This window comes from Aotus nancymaae, unplaced genomic scaffold (assembly GCF_030222135.1).
Source record: "Aotus nancymaae isolate 86718 unplaced genomic scaffold, 86718_ANA_hifiasm-v0.15.2.pri h1tg000020l, whole genome shotgun sequence".
Taxonomy (NCBI): Eukaryota; Metazoa; Chordata; class Mammalia; order Primates; family Aotidae; genus Aotus; species Aotus nancymaae.
In genome coordinates this window covers 56,498,492-56,519,514 of record NW_026988432.1, presented here as the reverse complement: position 1 = coordinate 56,519,514, position 21,023 = coordinate 56,498,492, and the positions used below count along the sequence as shown (strand labels likewise).

Genomic DNA, 21,023 nt, shown 5'->3' with positions numbered 1-21,023 from the left:
TTTAGATCTTTTTTTCCCTCAGCAATGTTTCATAGTTTTCAGTGTGCAAATCTTGCATATTTTTGTTAAACTTGTGTTATATTTTTAATGCAATTGTTTTAAGAAGTCTTATTTTCTAATTTCAGTTTCCAATTTTTATATTACTAGCACATCAACTATAATTGATTTTAAATTGACCTTGTATCCTGCATACTTGCTAAGCTCAGTATTAGTTCTAGGAGCTTTCTTCATAAGTTGCATAAAGACAGTTTTCAACAAAGATGAATAAGCATGTCACCCAAGAATAAACAGGTTTACTTCCTTTTCAATCTGCCTTTTATTTCTTTTCTTGTTATATTACCCTAGCTAGAACCTGCAGTGCTAGTTAAATAGAAGTGGTGGAAGCAGACATCCTTTCCTTGTTCCAAATCTTAAGGAGAAAGCATTAATCATTCACCATAAAGTCAGCTTGTGGCTGTTTCTAGCTTCAGAGAATTGTTGTAATTTCTTCCTTAAATGTTTGGTGTAGAATTCACCAGTGAAGCCATGGGGCTGGTGCTTTCAGTTTTTGGAAGGCTATTATTTATTCAAATTCTTTAATAGATATAGGCCTATTCTGATTGTCTGTTTCTTCTTGTGTGAGTTTTAGCAGATTGTGTCATTCAGTGAACTGGCTTATTTCATCCAGGGTATCAAATTTGTGGACATAGAGTTCATAGTATTCCTGTATTATTTTAATGTCCATCGGATCTATAGTAATGTTCCTTCTTTCATTTTTGATATTAATAATTTGCGTTCTCTTTTCTTGCCTGGTTAGAGGCTTATTGATTTTATCCATGTTTTCAAAGAACCAGTTTTGAGACAGAGTCTTGCTCTGTTGCCAGGCTGAAGTGCAGTGACGAGATGTCGGCTCCCTGCAACATCCACCTCCCGGGTTCAAGCAATTCTCCTGCCTCAGCCTCCCAAGTAGCTGGGATTACAGGTGCACACCACCATGCCAAGCTCATTTTTGTATTTTTAGTAGAGACAGGGTTTTACCATGTTGGCCAGGGTGGTCTCGATCTCTTGACCTTGTGATCTGCCTGCCTCAGCCTCCCCAAGTGCTCTGGAGCCACTGAGCCCAGCCAGAACCAGCTTTTATTTTCATTGATTTTTCTCTGTTGTTTTCCTGTTTTCAGTTTCACAGATTTCTGCTTTAATTTTTGTTATTTCTTTTCTTCTGCTTTTTTGTTTTTAATTTTGTTTTTTCTGAGTTGGAGTCTCCCTCTGTCGCCCAGGCTGGAGTGCAGTGGTGTGATCTCGGCTCCCTGCAACCTCCACCTTCTGCATTCAAGTAATTCTCCTTCTTCAGCTTCCCTAGTAGCTGAGATTACAGGCACACACCACCATGCCCAACTAATTTTTGTATTTTTAGTAGAGATGGGGTTTCGCCGTGTTGGCCAGGCTGGTCTCGAACTCCTGACCTCAGAAGACCTGTCCGTGTTGCCCTTCCAAAGTGATGGGATTACAGGCATGAGCCAGGGCTCCCGGCCTCATTTACTCTTCAAAGCATTTCCCAAAGGCAGGAACTGTACCGCACACCGCTTTTCATAAAATGATATGAAAAAGCGTGTGTGTGTGTGTGCGCGCGCTCGTGTGTGCATGTGCGCTCGCGCGCAAACTTTTTTTTTGGCGGTGCAGGGTGTGGAGGAAGGGAGTGTCCATAGTTTTCACCATGTTCTCACAGGCATCCTATAGTCCTGAAAATTAAAGAATCCCTGCAACCCAGATGATGGAGCCCAGGTATTGCAGCCAAGACACTGACACCTAACTAGCTGTGTGGCCTTGGGTAAGTCACTTACCTCTTTGAATTCCCATTTTTTTCACCAATTGAATTTAAATGGCATCTACCTTGCAGGGTTGGGCCATAAGAGGTAAGATAGGTATGTTATTTCTTTATTTTGCTCTGTCGCCCTCTTATTGCCCAGGCTGGAGTGCAGTGGCCCCATCTCGGCTCACTGCAACCTCTGCCTCCCGGGTTCAAGCTATTCTCCTGCCTCAGCCTGCCGAGTCGCTGGGATTACAGGCTCGTGCCACCAAGCCTGGCTAATTTTTGTATTTTTAGTAGAGACAGGGTTTCACCATATTGGCCAGGCTGGTCTGGAACTGACCTCAGGTGATCTTCCCGCCTCGACCTCCCAAAGTGCTGGGATTACAGGCATGAGCCACCGCGCCCGGTTGAGGTAAAGTACTTAAAGCACTCTGCATCAGTATGGGTGTAATAAATGATGACCTGCCTCTTAATTTATCAGGTGGCAAACTGAGGCTGTGGGCACTTAAAGACACCTAGCATTTCCTAACGCACTGCTCTCCTGGGTGCGCCGGCGGCAACCTGCGGCCTCCGATCGTGACCTGAGCCACTGGCCGGAATCTGCTGTTGGGCAAATGCACTCGCTCAGACTCGACTTCTCCCTCTAGGGCGCCGCTACGGGGCAGGTCCCTTCCCGACCTCCGATCCAGTCCGAGCAGGGTCCCGCGGAGGCGCCGACGTGGCGCAAGGCCTCCTGCCTGCCCAGGGTCCGAAGCTGCCCTTCGCGAACGCTTGCGGGGGCAGTTTTGTCCAGTGCTGGGCGGGAAACGGCGGAAGGCGGGGCGCACCCCCGGGAGCCCAGAGCGGGGCCTGGAACTCCCGTGGGGCCAAGTTCACCGGTGTGGCCGCGCGGCCAATGAGAACGCTCTGTGCCCGACGGTGCTCCGCCTCGCGGCCCTCCCGCTCTCTCGCCGCGCACTCTGGATCCCGACGCGTCCTGACCGCACGGGTGGCGCGGCTACTGGGCGCAGGGGCCATGGTGCGCGGCAGGATCTCCCGGCTCTCGGTCCGGGATGTGCGCTTCCCCACGTCGCTCGGGGGCCACGGCTCGGACGCCATGGTAAGCGCGGGCTGCGGCCCGAGTCCCTCCCGCTCCGCCGACTGCAGACCCACGGGTCCGAGGAGCTTCCAGACTTTGGACCCATTGCTTCTGTAAAGTGGGAGGCGCGCCTGGGGGAGACACTCGCTTTTCATGTCTTGGAGCAATAGTCTAAGTATCCAGAAACTTTCCACTCTCCAGGGTTTTCTCTTTGCTAGAGTTTAGAATATCCTAGTTTTACGTTTACGACTCACATTTTGCTGGAAATGCAATATTAGAATGCAATAGCAGCAAAATGATTTTGTTGGGTTCCCTTCAATGAAACCTTAGATCACAGCGCTCGCTGGCTTCTTCTGTACCCTGAACGCGAGGTGGTTCACGGTGAGGGAGAATGGAAAGCCCGGGGCTGGGAGTTTTGAGTGGTGACCCGTCTATGAAATGAAAGTGTCATGGTCGGGTTGAGAAACCAAGCGCGTGATAACTGGGTCACATGAGAGGGCGCTCTCATGAAATTACCCGCAAACATGGTTAGAAAGGATTAATGCGAATGTCGGTTAGTCTTAAGAGATGCAATAAAGTAAGGGCAGGGACTTTGACTCCTACCTAAATACCGAAGGTCTTTTTTGCTTACCGAGGATGTTAGAATGTCAGGCTTTCCCTCTCCTCCCCGGTCTAGAGCGGTGTTTCCCAAATTCGGTGGAGGAGTTCTGTGCAGGGTCTTCAGGGCGCCTGTTCCCCACTGGGTCCTCACTGCCCATCTTGGTCCACTGATGAGATTGGCCACGCTAGAAGAGCAGAATTGTATGGGTATGTAGAGAATGTATGAAAATATGCCGGGAAGTGAGGAACAGCAATGTTAGGAAAATGGTTACCAGTAGGGAGGAAAGGAAATGGGGTCATGGAGGGGACCAAGAGGTCTCTAATTCCCACTGGAATGTTTTACTTACTAAATTGTGTTGATGGCAAGCTAGTGTTCATTACATTATCTGTACTCTTTTTGTACCTGAAATGTTTTATGACAATAGACCTCTCATTAAATAAATCTATTATATGCAAAAGAATGCCCTTTTTGAGATTAAGTTCATCCTGCATTTTAAAACTTTTTTTTTCAATAAAAGAACTTAAATTTTGCCCAGATGATTTATTTATTTATTTAATTTTTTTTTTTTTTTTTTTTTTTTTTTGAGACGGAGTTTCGCTCTTGTTACCCAGGCTGGAGTGCAATGGCGCGATCTCGGCTCACCGCAACCTCCGCCTCCTGGGTCCAGGCAATTCTCCTGCCTCAGCCTCCTGAGTAGCTGGGATTACAGGCACGCGCCACCATGCCCAGCTAATTTTTTGTATTAGTAGAGACGGGGTTTCACCATGTTGACCAGGATGGTCTCGATCTCTTGACCTCGTGATCCACCCGCCTCGGCCTCCCAAAGTGCTGGGATTACAGGCGTGAGCCACCACGCCCGGCCTATTTATTTAATTTTTAAGAGACAGGGTTTCACCATGTTGGTCAGGTTGCTCTCGAACTCCCGACCTCAGGTGGTCTGCCTGCCTCAGCCTCCCAAAGTGCTGAGATTACAGGCATGAGCCACCGCTCCCGGCAAAACTTTTTGTTTTATTTTATTTATTTATTTATTTTGAGTCAGGTTGTCTTATCTGTCGCCCAGGCTGGAGTGCAGTAGTGCTATCACGGCTCACAGCAGCCTTGACCTCCCTGGCTCAAGTAGTCCTCCCACCTTAGCCTCCCAAGTAGCTGGGACTACAGGTGTGTGCCATGACACCCAGCTACTTTTTGTATTTTTTGTAGAGAGAGTTTCAGCATATAGCCCAGGCTGTCATCCTCCTTTTAAAAGTCTTCATGTGTCCTTTCTTATATGATGTGGTACATTACTTAAACACCCAGTAGGCAATACTTTATGGAACTCATAATAAATGTTTGAAATTTTACTGGCTTGTGGAATCGAAACATTCGGTCTCATGCAACTGCCTTTGCCTCTCTGAGGCTGTAGCAGCTGTGGGTAAGTCACACAATCTTTCTAAGCCTAGGTTTTCTCATCTGTAAAATGTATATAATAATATTCACTTTAAACATGTAAATAACATACCTATAAAGAGCCTGGCTCATAGAAGGCCCTCAATAAAGTTAGTTATAGGCCAGGCATGTGGGCTCGCACCTGTAATCCTAAGTGGAGGCCTAGGCAGGAGGATCACTTGAGCCCAGGAGTTCGAGGTTACAGTGAGCTATGATTGTGCCACTGCACTCCAGCCTGGGCACTGGATGGCAGAGTGAGATCCTGTTTCTAAAGAAAAAAAAAGGAGGGGTTGGCTGTAATTACTATTCACTATGAGGAAACCGAAGCAGAAGGAACCCCTAATCTAGACTTGACTTTGAATTTGTGAAGTGTTAAGACAGCCTGGTTTGGCTGAATGTGGTGGTTCAAGCCTATAATCCCAGCACTTTGGAAGGCCAAGGCAGGTGGATCGCTTGAGCCCAGGAGTTCAAGACTAGCCTGAGCAACATGAGACCTTATCTCCACAAAAAAATAAAAAAATTATCTGGGTATAGTTGCACGCACCTGTGGTCCCAGACACTCAGGAGGCTGAGGTGGGAGGATCTTTTGGGCCTGGGAGGTCGAGGCTTCAGTGAGCTATGATTGTGCCACTGTACTCCAGCCTGGACGACAGAGCAAGACCCTGTTTCAAAAGCAAGCCTGGTTTGCTGTAGAATAATTTGAGAAATGGAATTTGCCTCTGGGCCTGAGTGGTATCTAACACAGGGTGAGGAGACATTATTTAACACCTATATTGCAAGCTCATAAATACTTAAGCATTTGTCTTGGGGAGAAAGGGCATATGTCATGTGCCAACTCTCAAGTCCCTTCTTACTAGGATGAGCTGCTTTGCAGTTCACCATGGGGATGGCTTCATGTGTTCTGGAGGCATGCTGGACCATCAGCACTTAGCAGCAAAGTGAGCCTCCTTGATCACAAGAAGGATATTTTCAAGATAGAACAATGAAACTGTCCTCAAAATCTGCTAAAGATTCCTCCATTTTTTTTTTTTTTGAGACAGAGTCTCTCTTGTCACTCAGGCTGGAGTGCAGTGGTGCGATCTCAGCTCCCTGCAACCTCTGCCTCTTGGGTGTAAATCTCGTCCCTCAGCCCCTGGAGTAGCTGTGATTACAGGTGCACACCACCATGCTTGGCTAATTTTTGTATTTTTGGTAGTGATGGGATTTCACCATGTTGTCCAGGCTGTTCTTGAATTCCTAAGCTCAGGTGCCTCGACCTCCCAAAGTGCTGGATTACAGGCATAAGCCACCATGCCGGGCTTACTTCCTTCTTAATCTGAAATCTACTTCTGTTCTTTTCTTCTCTGTGAACTGCCCTTGTTATTTCTGTTTCTGCTGTGTTTTCCTCTGTCACCTGCCTCCACTTTTTGCGCTCTCTCCCCGCGTGGCCTCCTGCTTTTCTGACCCCTCCTTCTTCCTCCACCGGCCCCTTCTTCCCTCTCTGAGGCTCAGGCCTCAGTGTCTTCCCCATCTCCCTGCACACTCCCACAAAGACCCTCTCAGTGTTCTGGTTTCCGTGCAGCCCTTTATGCCAGAGTCTCCCAGATCTCATTTCCGGATCTGCCTCCTTAACTCAGGTCTGGATACTTCCTGTTGGGTTTTTCACCTTCATGCTAAATATGGTTTGTCAAAATCATATTAGTCATTGTCCATACCCTGCTGCGCCTCCCTCCTGACCCATCTTGGCTCATTCTGCTGGACACAGGGACTCAAAAGCTTCAAGTCACTTTTGGCTCATCTCGTCCTGTTGACCCTCATCTGAGGCTTCAGTGAAAGGTTTCCTTTTCCAATTGCTTCCTCTTCTTGGAACCCAGAAACTGCCAATGGGTCTTTAATTCTTGGAGTCTCCTCCTCAGACTCATCACTCATCCTTCAGGAACCCAGTGGCTCGGCCAACCCAGGATGGGCACCAACCCTTGAATACACTCTGGTCTCTCCCTCTTCTGACCCCTTTACTTTCTGCATTGCTGCTACCTCACCTTAGATATTCCTCCCTCCCAGACCCTTCACTCCCCTTCCCACTGCTGAGAAGCTCCCCTTCCTTGACTGGCCAGCTCAGATTCTGTCTTTATCATAAAGCCTTCTCCTGCTTCAAGAAGCACCTTCAGGCAGGGCGCAGTGGCTCACGCCTGTAATCCCAGCACTTTGGGAGGCCAAGGTGGGTGGATCACCTGAGGTTGGGAGTTCAAGACCAACCTGACCTACATGGAGAAACCCCATCTCTACTAAAAATACAAAATTAGCTGGGCATGGTGGTGGGTGCCTGTAATTCCAGCTACCCGGGAGGTTGAGGCAGGAGAATCGCTTGAACCTGGAAGGTGGAGGTTTCGGTGAGCCGAGATCACACCATTGCACTCCAGCCTAGGCAACAAGAGCAAAACTCCATCTCAAAAAAAAAAAGAAGCACATTCAGCTGACAGTGCTCTCTTTCCATTGCTCATAGTTTGCATCTCTTCCAGGTCTTAGCATCTTCTCCCTTATATTATTAGAGTTTTTGTAACCATGTCTTTTATTTATTTATTTTAGAGATGGGGTCTTGCTTTGTTGCCTAGGCTAGTCTCGAGCTCCTGGGCTCAAGCAATCCTCCTGTCTTGGCCTCCCAAAGTGTTGGGATTACAGGCATGAGGCCACCATGCCCATCCTATAATCAGGTCTTCTCAAATGTAACCTTCTCAAAGCCATTCATATCTGTAACCCTCCAGGAAGCTGCAGCAGCTCTGAGATATAGTTGGTACTCAGCGATGCATCACACTGATTTCCTGCTACTGGGCTGTGACACCAGACTCAGGGCTCCCATCCATCACTTAGAGCTTCCTCAGCCACAACACCCCCAATACAGGGATTTAAAATCTGCCTTCATAATTTACTTGTTGCCAGGTGCAGTGGCTCTTGCCTGTAATACCAGCACATTGGGAGGCCAAGGCAGGTGGATCACCTGAGGTCAGGAGTTCAAGACCAGCCTGGCCAACATAGCAAAACCCCGTCTCTACTAAAAATACAAAAAAAAAAAAAAAAAAAAAATAGCCAGGCATGGTGGCAGGTGCCTGGAATCCCAGCTACTTGGGAGGCTGAGGCAGCAGAATCGCTTGAATCCAGGAGGAGAAGGTTGCAGTGAGCCGAGATCATGCCACTGCACTCCAGCCTGGAGGACAGAGTGAGATTCAGTCTCAAAAATAATAATAATCATAATAAAACATAATTTTACTTGTGGTGTGACCGTCTGCAAATTACTAAACCTCTTTAAAACTTCTCTAATAGGGTTAAGAGCACCTAGTTTATAATACTGTTATAGGATTAAATTAATCATGTAGAACTCTTAAAATAGTGTGTCTGGCACAATAAATATTATAGAATAATAACAACAGTAATAAATCATCTTAGCCTTACACAAAATTCTTCAACGTTACATCCTACATTCTTTATGAATCCATCCAGATCTTCTCCCTGGCTTTTTGGGGTCTCCATTATCTGCCTCCACAGCACCGATTTGACCTTGTCTTTGTTCACTTCCCAACCAGTGCCCTTCTGGGCCTTCCCTTTCTCTGTCCCACAAAAGCCTCTGGGTTTCATGTTGCTCTCCCTTGCCTGGATGTTTCGGTCTACCTCTTTGCCCCCTCAGAAATTTCTTCAAGTTCTACTTCCTCTTTGCTCTTCCCTGCCTTGAACTTCTGTGCTACTTATAACATACTTCAGCACGCAACCTTGTGCTCTCATATTAGTCCATTCTTGCATTGCTATGAAGAAGTACCTGAAGCTGTGTAATTTATAAAGAAAAGATGTTTAATTGACTCACAGTTTCGCAGGCTGTACAGGAAGCGTGATGCTGGCATCTGCTTAGCTTCTGGGATCCTTCAGGAAGCTTACAATCATGGTGGGAGGCAAAGTGGTAGTGGGCACATCACATGGTGACAGCAGAAGTGGGGGGAGGTGCCACACACTTTTAAACAACCAGAACTCACTATCACCAGGATAATACCAAGGAGATAGTGCTAAACCATTCATGAGAAATCCACCCTCATGATCCAGTCATCTCCCACCAAGCCCTACCTCCAACACTGGGGATTACATTTCAACATGAAATTTGTGCTGAGACACAGATCCAAACTCTGTCAACTCTTAGCTTGTTCTCACCTTGTTCTATGTTGCCTTTTTCTGCCTACTTATACGATAGATCTCTACAGATAGATTTGTTTTTTGGTTTTTAGGTTTTTTTTGTTTTTTGTTTTGAGACGGAGTCTTGCTCTGTCACCCAGGCTAGAGTGCCGTAGTGTGATCTCGCCTCACTGCAGCCACCACCTCCCAGGTTCATGTGATTCTCCTGCTTCAGCCTCCTGAGTAGCTGTGATTACAGGCACCCACCACCACGCCCAGCTAATTTTTGTATTTTTAGTAGAGACAGGGTTTCGCCATGTTGGCCAGGCTGGTCTCAAACTCCTGACCTCAAGTGATGTGCCTGCCTCGGCCTCCCAAAGTGCTGGGATTACAGGCATGAGCCACCGCACCTGGCCAGATTTGTTTTTTTAAAACAAGTTTTGCATGTCCTGTACCAATAAGTGGTGCTGAGTTTCATAACAGTTAATATATACTTGTCAATATATACTTTCTATCAAAATACCATTTGACAGTAGAAAGTTAGAATGACATAGAACAAAACAAAAAATGAGTGAATTCATCTCGAAGCTTTACTTCTTCATTTTCCCCCTTGGTGTCTGAACTTGTGCCAGTATATTTTCAACCCTGCTATAAACTGCTGTAAGCGAGATCAGCCCAATTTTATGCAAGAGCTTTCTGAACCTTTGACTTATTCAATTTGAAGCTGCTTATGAATGTAACTTTGTTCAGAGAGCTGACAGATAACTTCGAGTGAAAGCTCCTTGACTTAAAATTGAGCCCCTGCAAAGCGTGATGGCTCCGGCCTGTAATCCCAGCACTTTTAAGAGGCCTAGGCGGGTGGATCACTAGAGCTCTGGAGTTTGAGACCAGCCTGGGCAACATGGCAAAACTCCACCTCCATTTTTTAATTAAAAAATAAAAATAAATACGTAAAATTAGTCCCAATTTTTGACCTAATTGAAAACGGGTGATTAAAAATGTATGCATTGTGGCCAGGTGTAATGGCTCACACTTGTAATCCCAACACTTTGGAAGGCTGAGGCAGGTGGATCACAAGGTCAGGAGTTCGAGACCAGCCTGGCCAACATGGTGAAACCTCGTCTCTACTAAAAATATAAAAATCAGCTGGCTGTGGTGACACGTGCCTGTAATCCCAACTACCCCGGAGGCTGAGGCAGAAGAATCACTTGAACCCAGGAGGCAGAGGTTGCAGTAAACCAAGATTGCACCACTGCATTCCTGCCTGGGTGACAGAGCAAGACTCCATCTCATGAAAAGAAAAAGTATAAATTGTGCTTGTTGAAACACTTTGGATCTTTCGGGAGGACATTCCTTTTCTCCATTCAGAGCCCTTTGTTTTTTGGGGGGGGTATAGCAACAGGTCCTTCCGTGGGAGCTCTGCATTGTCTGTCCTCATGTGATGTCATTCTCAATGGTTCTTTTTGGTTTCTCACGCTGGCATTGTTTCTGTCGGGAACTTCTCTCCTGCAGCACACGGACCCTGACTACTCAGCTGCCTATGTCGTCATAGAAACTGATGCAGAAGATGGACTCAAGGGGTGTGGAATCACCTTCACTCTGGGAAAAGGCACTGAAGTTGGTGAGTTGAAGATTCTCTCAAGGTTCCAGATGCTTAATTTTCAGATGAGATTCTAAGTTAGATTTTTAGATTCATTAGAATCTTCATTGAGATTCAGTTCTTGACCTTGTTTTTCTCTGTATTTATACTGCTCAAAGTGAGTAAAAACAGTGTTTCATGGTTTGTTATTTATTTCACTGGGAGAAATTTAAAAATGGCAGGATTTGACCTGTCTCCTTGCAATCATCTCTAGCCTGCTAGAAAATACTTGGTTTTTAGTCTGTTTCTCTGTGTCAAATGACAGCTACAAGGATGTTTTTTACCTGCCTTTCACCCAGGGCCACTGTCCAACTTTGGCAACCTGAAGTGGACGAGTAACCAAGGGCAATGAGAGGGAGGAGACGTGAGTTCCCATAGCAAGGCTCATTGTGATGTGCACAGCAAGTCTATTCACTTTTCAAAATATATATAGATATATCTATATATATAGTTTTTTTTTTTCTTTTTCTGAGACGGAGTCTTGCTCTGTCACCCAAGCTGGAGTGCAGTGGCGTGATCTCAGCTCACTGCAACTTCTGCCTCCCGGGTTTGATTCTCCTGCCTCAGCCTCCAAGTAGCTGGGATTACAGGCACATACCACCATACCTGGCTAATTTTTGTATTTTTAGTAGAGACAGGGTTTCACCATGTTGACCAGGCTGATCTCGAACTCCTGACCTCAGGTGATCCACCTGCCTCAGCCTCCCAAAGTGCTGGGATTACAGGTGTGAGCCACTGTGCTTGGCCTTTTCAAAATATTTCACACCAAATTGGTTTTAAGTTCACTATTTTCATGGCAGAAAAGAGCTTTGGCCCCGCCCAATTTTGAGGTCTCCTTTGGGGAAGAACAAATTCTTAAGATGCATACTGAGCCATGTATATGTCATTCTTTTATTTTTATTTTTATTTTCTATTTTCTTAAACAGGAGACACAGAATATAACTTTTCTCAGAGCTGATGTGATCTCAGTGGTGCTCTTGAGTCACCTCATTTTTTGCAGAGAAGAAAACTGGGGCCCAGGCAGCTCCCCAGCAAGTCATGGCAGAACCACCTGACTGCCCAAAGCACTTTCTCTACAGAACTTTAAAATGCAACTCTTTTTGAATACATAATACCTGCACATGGTACAAAATCAAGAAGCACAAAACAGTGACCTCCGCCAGATCAATTTCAATGGATTATTAGGGGCTGAAGCCAAATTATGATAGATTGAAGAGTAAGGGTCTGGAGGGAGGAAGGAAAGAGTTTCTCTAACTTTGGTGGTAGTCTGCTACCTCTCCCATGGATATTTGCACTATCAGTGCTCTCAGTAGTTGTAGAAAAAAAAATCTTCGCCTGTTGAGAGATTTTAAATTGTTAAGCATGTAAAAGAAGTGTGTGAGTTTGTGTGTGTATGTGCGAATGGCAAGGGACTCTTCCTTGAACTTTCAGTGGACGTTGCCCTTGTGGCTGCCGTTTCTGCTCTTCACAGGGCTGGCAGCCAGTCATCCAGCAAGTCAGTCCTTCTGCAGACTTACACGGTGCTGCCATGCATTAGGCATGCCGCCAGGCACTGAAGTAATTTTTAAAAGAGATAGGCTTGGTCCAGTGGTTCACGCCTGTAATCCCAGTACTTTGGGAGGCTGAGGCCGGTAGATCGCTTGAGTCCAGGAGTTTGAGACCAACCTGGTCAACATAGTGAAACCCTGTCTCTACTAAAAATACAGAAATTAACTGGGTGTGGTGATGTGTGCCTGTAATCCCAGCTACTCAGGAGGCTGAGGCATGAGAATTGCTTGAACCTGGGAGGTAGAGTTTGCAGTGAGCCAAGATTGCATGACTGCACTCCAGCCCTGGGCGACAGAGTAAGACTCTGTCTCAAAAAAAAAAAAAAAAAAAAGATAACATAGAATCCCACATACAAGGAGCACACAAACTTATTTGGGAAGTAGACATAAAAGTAACAATCATAGCATAGTCTGAGAATTGCTGTTTTTAAAAAGTACATGCAAGTTACACAGAGAGAAGATATATTAGGTTGTTCTTTTTTTTTTTTTTTTTTCCTTTTTGGAGACAAGAATCCCATTCTGTTGCCCAGCCTGGAGTGCAGTGGTGCAATCTTGGCTCACTGCAACCTCCACCTCCCAGGTTCAAGAGATTCTTGTGCCGCAGCCTCCTAAGTAGCTGGGATTACAGGTGCGCACCACCACGCCCAGCTAATTTTTGTATTTTTAGTAGAGACGAGGTTTCACCATGTTTGGCCAGGCTGGTCTTCAACTCCTGACTTCAGATGATCTGCCCACCTTGGCCTTCCAAAGTGCTAGGATTACAGGTGCAAACCACCATGCCAACCCAGGCTGTTCTTGTGTTGCTATAAAGGAGTACCTGAGACTGGGTGATTTATAAAGAAAAAGAGATTTAATTGGCTCACGGTTCTGCAGGTTTTACAGAAAGCATGGTGCCAGCTACTTAGGTTCTAGGGAGGCTTCAGGACACTTACAATCGTGGTGGAAGGCGAAGGAGGAGCAGGCACATCCTAAGTTGAAAGCAGGAACAAGAGAAAGAGAGTGGGGAGGAGCTATACACTGAAGCCCCAGATCTCACAAGAACTCACTCACTATCTCAAGGACAGTACCAATGGGATGGTGCTAAACCATTCATGAAAAATCCATCCCCATGGTCTAATCACGCCCCCCAGGCCCCACCTCCAATATTGGGATTATATTTCAACATGAGATTTGGGCAGAACATCTAAACCATATCAGTAGGTAACTTCACTCTGTCCAAAAGGCTCAGGGAAGGTTTCAGAGCAGAAGTAATGCTTTGAGGTGAGTCTCTAAGAATAAACAGGAATTGGCCAGGCAGAGAGAGGAGAGTCAGTGCCCCTTTTCCCCACTCAGGAAATGATTTACTGTTAAAGTTTTCCCCAAAGTAGTAACCACTTACTAAGATAGAGCTGTGAGCTGCATTTCTGCTTATTCTGCAATGTTGATTATCCCTTGTTTGTAAGTTGAGTACTTTATGAAGCTGCTGTCTTTCTCTATACTGCAAACCCTACAGCACAGCCCCCAAAGGTTACATAAAACTCAGCGAGCTTATAAGATATGTTAGACAGGCCATTGGACCCACTCTCTGTTAACAGCCAAGACTTTAAACTTTGCTGACTTGCCCAAGTCAGCACACGTGGAGGGGCCCTGAGCACCAAGACAGATAAGAAGCTCTTCTGACTGGGCGCAGTGGCTCACCCTTGTAATTCCAGAACTTTGGGAGGCATAGGCAGGTGGATCACCTGAGGTCAGGAGTTCAAGACCAGCCTGGCCAACATGGTAAAGAAACCTCTTCTCTACTAAAAATACAAAAATTAGCTGGAGATGGTGGTGGGTGCCTATGATCCCAGCTGCTCAGGAGGCTGAGGCAGAATAGTTTGAACCCGAGAGGTGGAAGTTTCAGTGAGCCGAGATCACGCCATTGCACTCCAGCCTGGCGACAGAGTGAGACTCCATTTCAAAAAAAAAAAAAAAAAAGAAGAATCTCTTCTTCTGAGATGGGTGCTGAGCTCACTGTAGGGCCTTCACTCACCCTCCCCACCTCCATTCCTAGCCCGGGCTGTCTTAGTTAATATCTCAGGCAGGGATAAATCAATTTCCATCTCTCCCTTTAAGTAATGGCTGTTTTGTGCTAAGGTTTTTGGCTTCCGCCTTTTTCAGACCACAACATGACAGAACCCATTTTAACTTTAACCTTGCTACATATTTCCAGTGACTCATTGCAGTCTCACAAAATGTGTTACCCGGCACTCATATTAGCTCATCCTGGTTCTTCTGCAGCCTTTATCAGCTTACTTACCTAATCATATATTTATGATTTTAAAAAAAATAGGGTTTCTTTTATTACTGTGAAGAGAGTGCTTGTGTGTGAGAGAGATAGAGAAGGAGGGTTGTTTTTCAAATGTATAGGATACACCAATGTAGTTTTTGGTTCAGTATTTTTTTTAAAGTCATGTCTTTATTAAATTTGCTTAATTAATATTCATTTTTATCCTTCTTTCTGTTTTTAAAGTTTTTATTATTTATTAATTTATTTGAGACATGGTCTTGCTCTGTCGCCCAGACTGAAGTGCAGTGGTGCAATCGCAGCTCATGCAGCCTCGACCTTCCAGGCTCAAATAATTGTCCCACCTCAGCCTGCTGAGTAGCTGGGACCACAGGCACAAGCCACCTTGTCTAGCTAATGTTTTGTTTTCTTTCTTTTCTTTTTTTTTTTTTTTTTTTTTTAAGAAACGGAGCCTTGCTCTGTTGCTGCCCAGGCTGGAGTGCAGTGGTGCAATCTTGGCTCACTGCAACCTCTGCCTCCAGGGTTCAAATGATTCTCCTGCCTCAGCTTCCAAGTAGCTGAGGCTATAGGCATGTGCTACCATGCCTAGCTAATTTTTATATTTTTAGTAGAGACAGGATTTCACTATATGTTGGCTAGGCTGGTCTCGAACTCCTAACCTCAGGTGATTCACCCACCTTGGCCTCCCAAAGTTCTGGGATTACAGGCGTGAGCCACCACACCTGACCTAGGTGTTTTTTTTTTTCTTTAAAAATTTTTTTTTTTTTGAGATGGAGTTTTACTCTTGTTGCCCAGGCTGGAGTACATGGCATGATCTCTGCAACCTCCACCTCCCAGGTTCAAGGAATTCTCCTGCCTCAGCCTCCCAAGTAGCTGGGACTACAGGTGCCTGCCACCATGCTGGGCTAATTTTTGTATTTTTTGTAGAGACAGGGTTTTTTCATTTTGCCCAGATGGGTCTTGAACTCCTGAGCTCAAGCAATCTGCCCACCTTGGCCTCCCAAAGTGATGGTATTACAGCAGGCATGAGCCATGACTATACCTGTCCTTTTTTTTTTCTTTTTTCTGAAACAGAGTCTCACTCTGTCACCCAGGCCAAAGTGCAGTGGTGCGATCTGGACTCACTGCACTCTCTGCCTCCTGGGTTCAAGTGATTCTCCTGCCTCGGCCTCCCGAGTAGCTGGGATTACAGGCACATGCTATCACGCCCGGCTAATTTTTGTATTTTTAGAGACGGGGTTTCATCATGTTGGCCAGGTTGGTCTCAAACTCCTGACCTCAGGTGATCTGCCTGCCTCAGCCTCCCAAAGAGCTGGGATTACAGGCGTGAGCCATCATGCCCAGCCTTTTTTTAAAAAACTTAATTTTTTTAGAGTAGTTTCAGGTTCACAGCAAAACTGAATGGAAGTTTCAAAGATTTCCCACATACCCCTGTCCCCACACAGGCACAGCCTCCCTCATTATTAAATATAAAATTCCGCCCAGAGTGGCCCATTTGTTTCAACTGATGAACCTGCATTGGCACATCATCACCCAAAGTCTGTAGTTTACAGTAGGAGTCACTCACTGTTGTATATTCAGTGGGTTTGGACACATGTATAATAATATGTACAATGTAGACTAAGTTCTTTTTTAATATAGAAAAATAAAAGGACATACAAAGAAAGAATTTTTAAATAGACAAAATTTTAAAAACCCAGCCTTAAGAGTTTGTGACACCATTCCTGCTCAGACACCCACAAGTCACCCACAGACTTTACTCACTGTCCTTCCAGTGCTGGAGACTCCAGAGAATTGAAGTCCCTGGGCAGATAGAGTCACAGGAGAAAACCCCATGGGTTTAGTTGGCAAGAAGCTGCCTTCAAGGGCCCTTTTTTTCTTTTCTAACTGAATTTCCTGCCACAACCCAAATTTCTTTTTTTTTATTTTGAGACGGAGTTTTGCTCTTGTCACCCAGACTGACGTGCCATGGCGTGATCTTGGCATGCTCACTGCAACCTCTGCCTCCTGGGTTCAAGTGATTCTCCTGCCTCAGCCTCCCAAGTAGCTGGGATTACAGGCATGTGCCACCACACCTGCAAATTTTTGTATTTCTAGTAGAGATGGGATTTCACCATGTTGACAAGGCTGGTCTCAAACTCCTGACCTCAGGTGATCTGCCCTCCTCAGCCTTCCGAAGTACTGGGATTACAGGTGTGAGCCACCACACCTGGCCTCACAACCCAAATTTCTATTGAATGCAGCAAATTCTAGTCTCCTGTTGAGCAAGAAAAATCCACACACTGTAGATGAATACATAAGTGATGCTTGTGCATCTCTGAGAGTCATAAAAATGAGATCATCCTTAGCTTTTGTTAATGCATTTGCTATTGTGCCACGAACCAGAGGTGGGCTTCAGCCAGTGATTTATAGCAACAATCAAATCCCTGAGACAGTGGTTTGGTGTCAATAATAACATACCTCACTGTGAGTCACTGACTTACTTCAGATTTTCTTTAATTCAAGAGCATCAACCTTCTAGGGAATGAACATCTGAACCGGAATGATTGTGTACACCATTAACAAAAGCCCTAGAGAGCCTGGCATGGCTGGTTCAGCCCCAAATGCTACATCTGACCGCAAGTATGCAATCATCTGAGAGCTGTTTCACCCTTAGTTAGTAACGTGCTGAAAGCTTGGGGCACCACTTTCTTTCCTTTTTGAGATGGAGTTTTGCTCTTGTTGTCCAGGCTGGAGTGCAATGGCACAGTCTCAGCTCACTGGAACCTCCGCCTCTTGTTTTCAAGCAATTCTTCTTCCTCAGCCTCTCAAGTAGCTGGAATTACAGGCACCCACCACCACGCTCAGCTAATTTTTGTATTTTTAGTAGAGACGGGGTTTTGTCCAGTTGTCCAGGCTGGTCTCGAAGTCCTCACCTCAGGTGATCCACCCGCCTCGGCCTCGCAAAGTGCTGGGATTACAGGCATGAGCCAGCGCACTTGGCCTGGGGCATCACTTTCAAAGTGTCCTTCTCAGGATCTTATTGACAGTAAAACTGTACCTCTGTAACTGTCCTATTAAATGACTGAAAAATTTTGACTATTGAATCCATGGCAGCACCAAACAAGTTTATCAAAACGTTTTGGAATACATTCCCTTCTTTGAAGCTAAATTGATGGCTTGATTCAATTACTGTGGCCATTTACACAACATAGGCTAAATGTTTCCTAGAACTGGCAAAAGATCAAAGGGTTACTTTACTTATTCATCATCTTAAATAACACAAGAAAGCCTTTTATTATTATTATTATTATTATTATTATCATTATTTGAGACAGGGTCCAGCTCTGTCACACAGGCTGGAGTGCCGTGACACAATCTCAGCTCACAGCAACCTCTGCCTCTAGAGCTCAAGTGATCCTCCCACCTCAGCCTCCCAAGTAGCTGGGACCACAGGCGTGCACTGTGCCTGGCTAATTTTTGTATTGTTTGTAGAGATGGTGTCTTGCCATGCTGCCCAGGCTGGTCTCAAACTCCTGAACTCAAGTAATCCGCCCACCTCGGCCTCCCAAAGTGCTGGCACTACAGGAGTGAGTGCCAGGTCCAAAAAAGCCTTTTAAAGTAAAACACCATGGGACATGGTGGCTTTTGCCTGTAATCCCAACACTTTGGGAGGCCAAGGTGAAAGGATCGCTTGAGCCCAGATTTCCAGAACCTCCCCACCCCCTGCCCTGTGCAACATAGCAAAACCTTGTCACTACAAAAAAATTAAAAATTATGGCTGGGCATGGTGATTCACGCCTGTAATCCCAGCACTGTGGGAGGCTAAAGCAGGCGGATCACCTGAGTTCAAGACCAGCCTGGCCAACATGGTAAAATCCTGTCTCTACTAAAAATACAAAAATTAGCCAGGTGTGGTGGCAGGCACCTGCAATCTCAGTTACTCTGGAGGGTGAGGCAGGAGAACTGCTGGAAACCAGGAGGCAGAGGTTGCAGTGAGCTCAGATTGTGCCATTGCACTCCAGCCTGGCAACAGAGCTAAATTCTGCCTCAAAAAAAAAAAAAAAAAAAAAATTTAAAATGAGCTGGATGTGGTGTAGGTCCTACCTACTCAGGAGGCTGAGACAAAAAGATTGCTTGAGGCTAGGCATTCAAGATTACAGTGAAGGACTGGGATCAGTGTCTCATGCCTATAATCCCAACACTTTGGGTGATCGAAGCAGGTGGATCACTTGAGCTCAGGAGTTCGAGACCAGCTTGGGAAGCATGGGGAAACCCCATCTCTACCAAAACTACAAGAAATTAGCCAGGCATGGTAATTAACCAGACATGGGGGCTCGAGCCTGTGGTCCCAGCTACTCGGGAGGCTGAGGTGAGAGGATCACTTGAGCCCAGGAGGCGAAGATTACAGTGAGCCAAGATCACACCACTGCACTCCAGGCTGGGTGACAGAGTGAGACCCTGTCTCAAAAAAATTATAATCATAATTAAAGGCACCAGAAATAAATAATTGATGGTAATACTGACCCAAATTGAAGTTAACCTTCAAATTACTTATAAAAAATGTAGTATATCATAAGAAAGTCAATAGTAAGAAGTTTAATGTTTGTAAAGACAGTGTTTTCAAGTGTTTTCATGTATTTTACATACAAATAGTATGCTAATTGCCAATTCATTTTATTTAATCTTTAATAGTTTAAGTTGTGAATTCAAGGCATTTTCTATACTTATCAATAATGAAAAGGCATTTCTCTTTTTAAAAATTGTATTAAGTCAGCCTTCTTATTCCTTAGGAACATGAACTAGCATGGTTTGCTTTTGAATCTGATTGTCCAAACACTTTACAAAGTGAATAGGAAAATAATTTGGGAACATTATTTAAACTTGTCAATGTATGATTCTGTTTTTCACTTGACAGCCAATCACAATGTACTCTCTACTCAGCAACTTTAGCTCAGTATGTGGATTAACAGCTGTTCTACTTGTGTGATATTTCTTATGACAAGCACAGAAAACATATGTGGGGCCAGGCACAGTTGCTCGTGCCTGTAATCCCAGAACTTTGGGAGGCCAAGGCGAGTGGATCACTTGATCCCAGGAATTTGAGACCAGCCTAGGCAGCATGTCAAAACTGTCTTTACAAAAAATACCGAAATTAACCAGGTGTGGTGGCGTGTGCCTGTGATCACAGGAAGCTGAGGTGGGAGGATCACCTGAGCCTGGGACAAGGTTGCGGTGAGCTGTGATTGTGCCACCGCACTCCAGCCTGGATGAGAGTGAGACCCTGTCAAAAAAGAAGAAAGAAGAGAAAAGAAAAGAAGAGAAACACACATATTCAATGCAGTTTTAAAAAGAATATGCCTTTGAGACTGAGAGTGAGACCCTGTCAAAAAAGAAGAAAGAAAAGAAAAAGAAAAAGGAAAGGAAAAGAAGGCACGTATTTGATGCAATTTTAAAAAGAATATGCCTTTGAGACTGAGTCTCACTCTTGTTGTCCAGGCTGGAGTGCAGTGGCACGATCTCAGCTCACTGCAACCTCCGCCTCCTGGGTTCAAGCGATTCAACTACCTCAGCCTCCTGAGTAGCTAGGATTATAGGCGCACACCACTGCGCCCTGGTACTTTTTATATTTTCAGTAGAGATGAGGTTTTGCCATGTTGACCAAGCTGATCTGGAACTCCCAACCTCAGGCGATTCACCTGCCTCGGCCTCCCAGAGTGCTGGGATTACAGGCATGAGCCACCACACCTGGCCTAGATTTAATTTTTTCATAAAATGTTCACATTTGTGATGTTTACATGCCTTAATTTCTTGACCTAATATAAAAGCATAAACAAGAGTTCAATCCTTTTTAAATAGTTGTCTGTGCTGTGAATGCCCTCGCCCACCATGTGCTCAACAAGGACCTCAAGGACATTGTTGGTGACTTCAGAGGCTTCTATAGGCAGCTCACGAGTGACGGGCAGCTCAGATGGGTAAGGGACCTATTTTGTAAAATGCTCATATAAGTAATATTACCAAGGTCTGAGATGTCCTTTGAGTATAACAAATGTGAAAATAGAGATGGGTTGGTTTATTTATTTGAGATGGAGTCTTACTCTATTGCCCAGTTGGAGTACAGTGGCACAATCTCGGCTCACTGCAACCTCCACCTCCTGGGTTCAAGCGATTCTCCTGCTTCAGCCTCCCAAGTAGCCGAGACTACATGTGTGCACTACCACACCTGGCTAATTTTTGTAATTTTAGTAGAGATGGGGTTTTGCCATGTTGGCCAGGCTGGTCTCGAACTCCTAACCTCAAGCGATCCACCCCCATTGGCTTCCCAAAGTGCTGGGATTACAAGCATGAGCTACCACGTCCAGCCTAGAGATGAGTTTATAATTTTAAAGTAGAACATTTTATTCAGCTAAATTTGGGCTTGAGTCATTTAGATTATCAGTATTTTTGAGGTAAACAACTTGTTTATGTAAGACTGATGATCTAAATGACTCAAACCCGAATTTAGCTGAATAAAATGTTCTACTACGGAGATGAGGTGCTGAGAGTTGGGTCCTGAGAGCTCTCTCTT

At 45.2% G+C, this 21,023-nt stretch overlaps 1 protein-coding gene across 3 annotated transcripts in view; it reads left to right on the top strand.

The window, feature by feature from the left end:
* The first annotated feature begins 2,801 nt into the window (after positions 1-2,801).
* The window catches only part of ENOSF1 (enolase superfamily member 1), a 42,567-nt gene continuing 24,345 nt past the window's right edge, over positions 2,802-21,023 (top strand). For 2 of the 3 annotated variants that reach the window (XM_064379357.1, XM_064379358.1), the window contains exons 1-3: positions 2,803-2,888; positions 10,537-10,645; positions 20,315-20,430. In XM_064379357.1, the coding sequence (XP_064235427.1) occupies positions 2,805-2,888; positions 10,537-10,645; positions 20,315-20,430 (309 nt within the window). In that variant the 5' untranslated portion in view covers positions 2,803-2,804. Of the gene's footprint in view, positions 2,889-10,536; positions 10,646-20,314; positions 20,431-21,023 lie in introns of all 3 variants that reach the window. The other variant, XM_064379359.1, reaches the window with a different exon arrangement.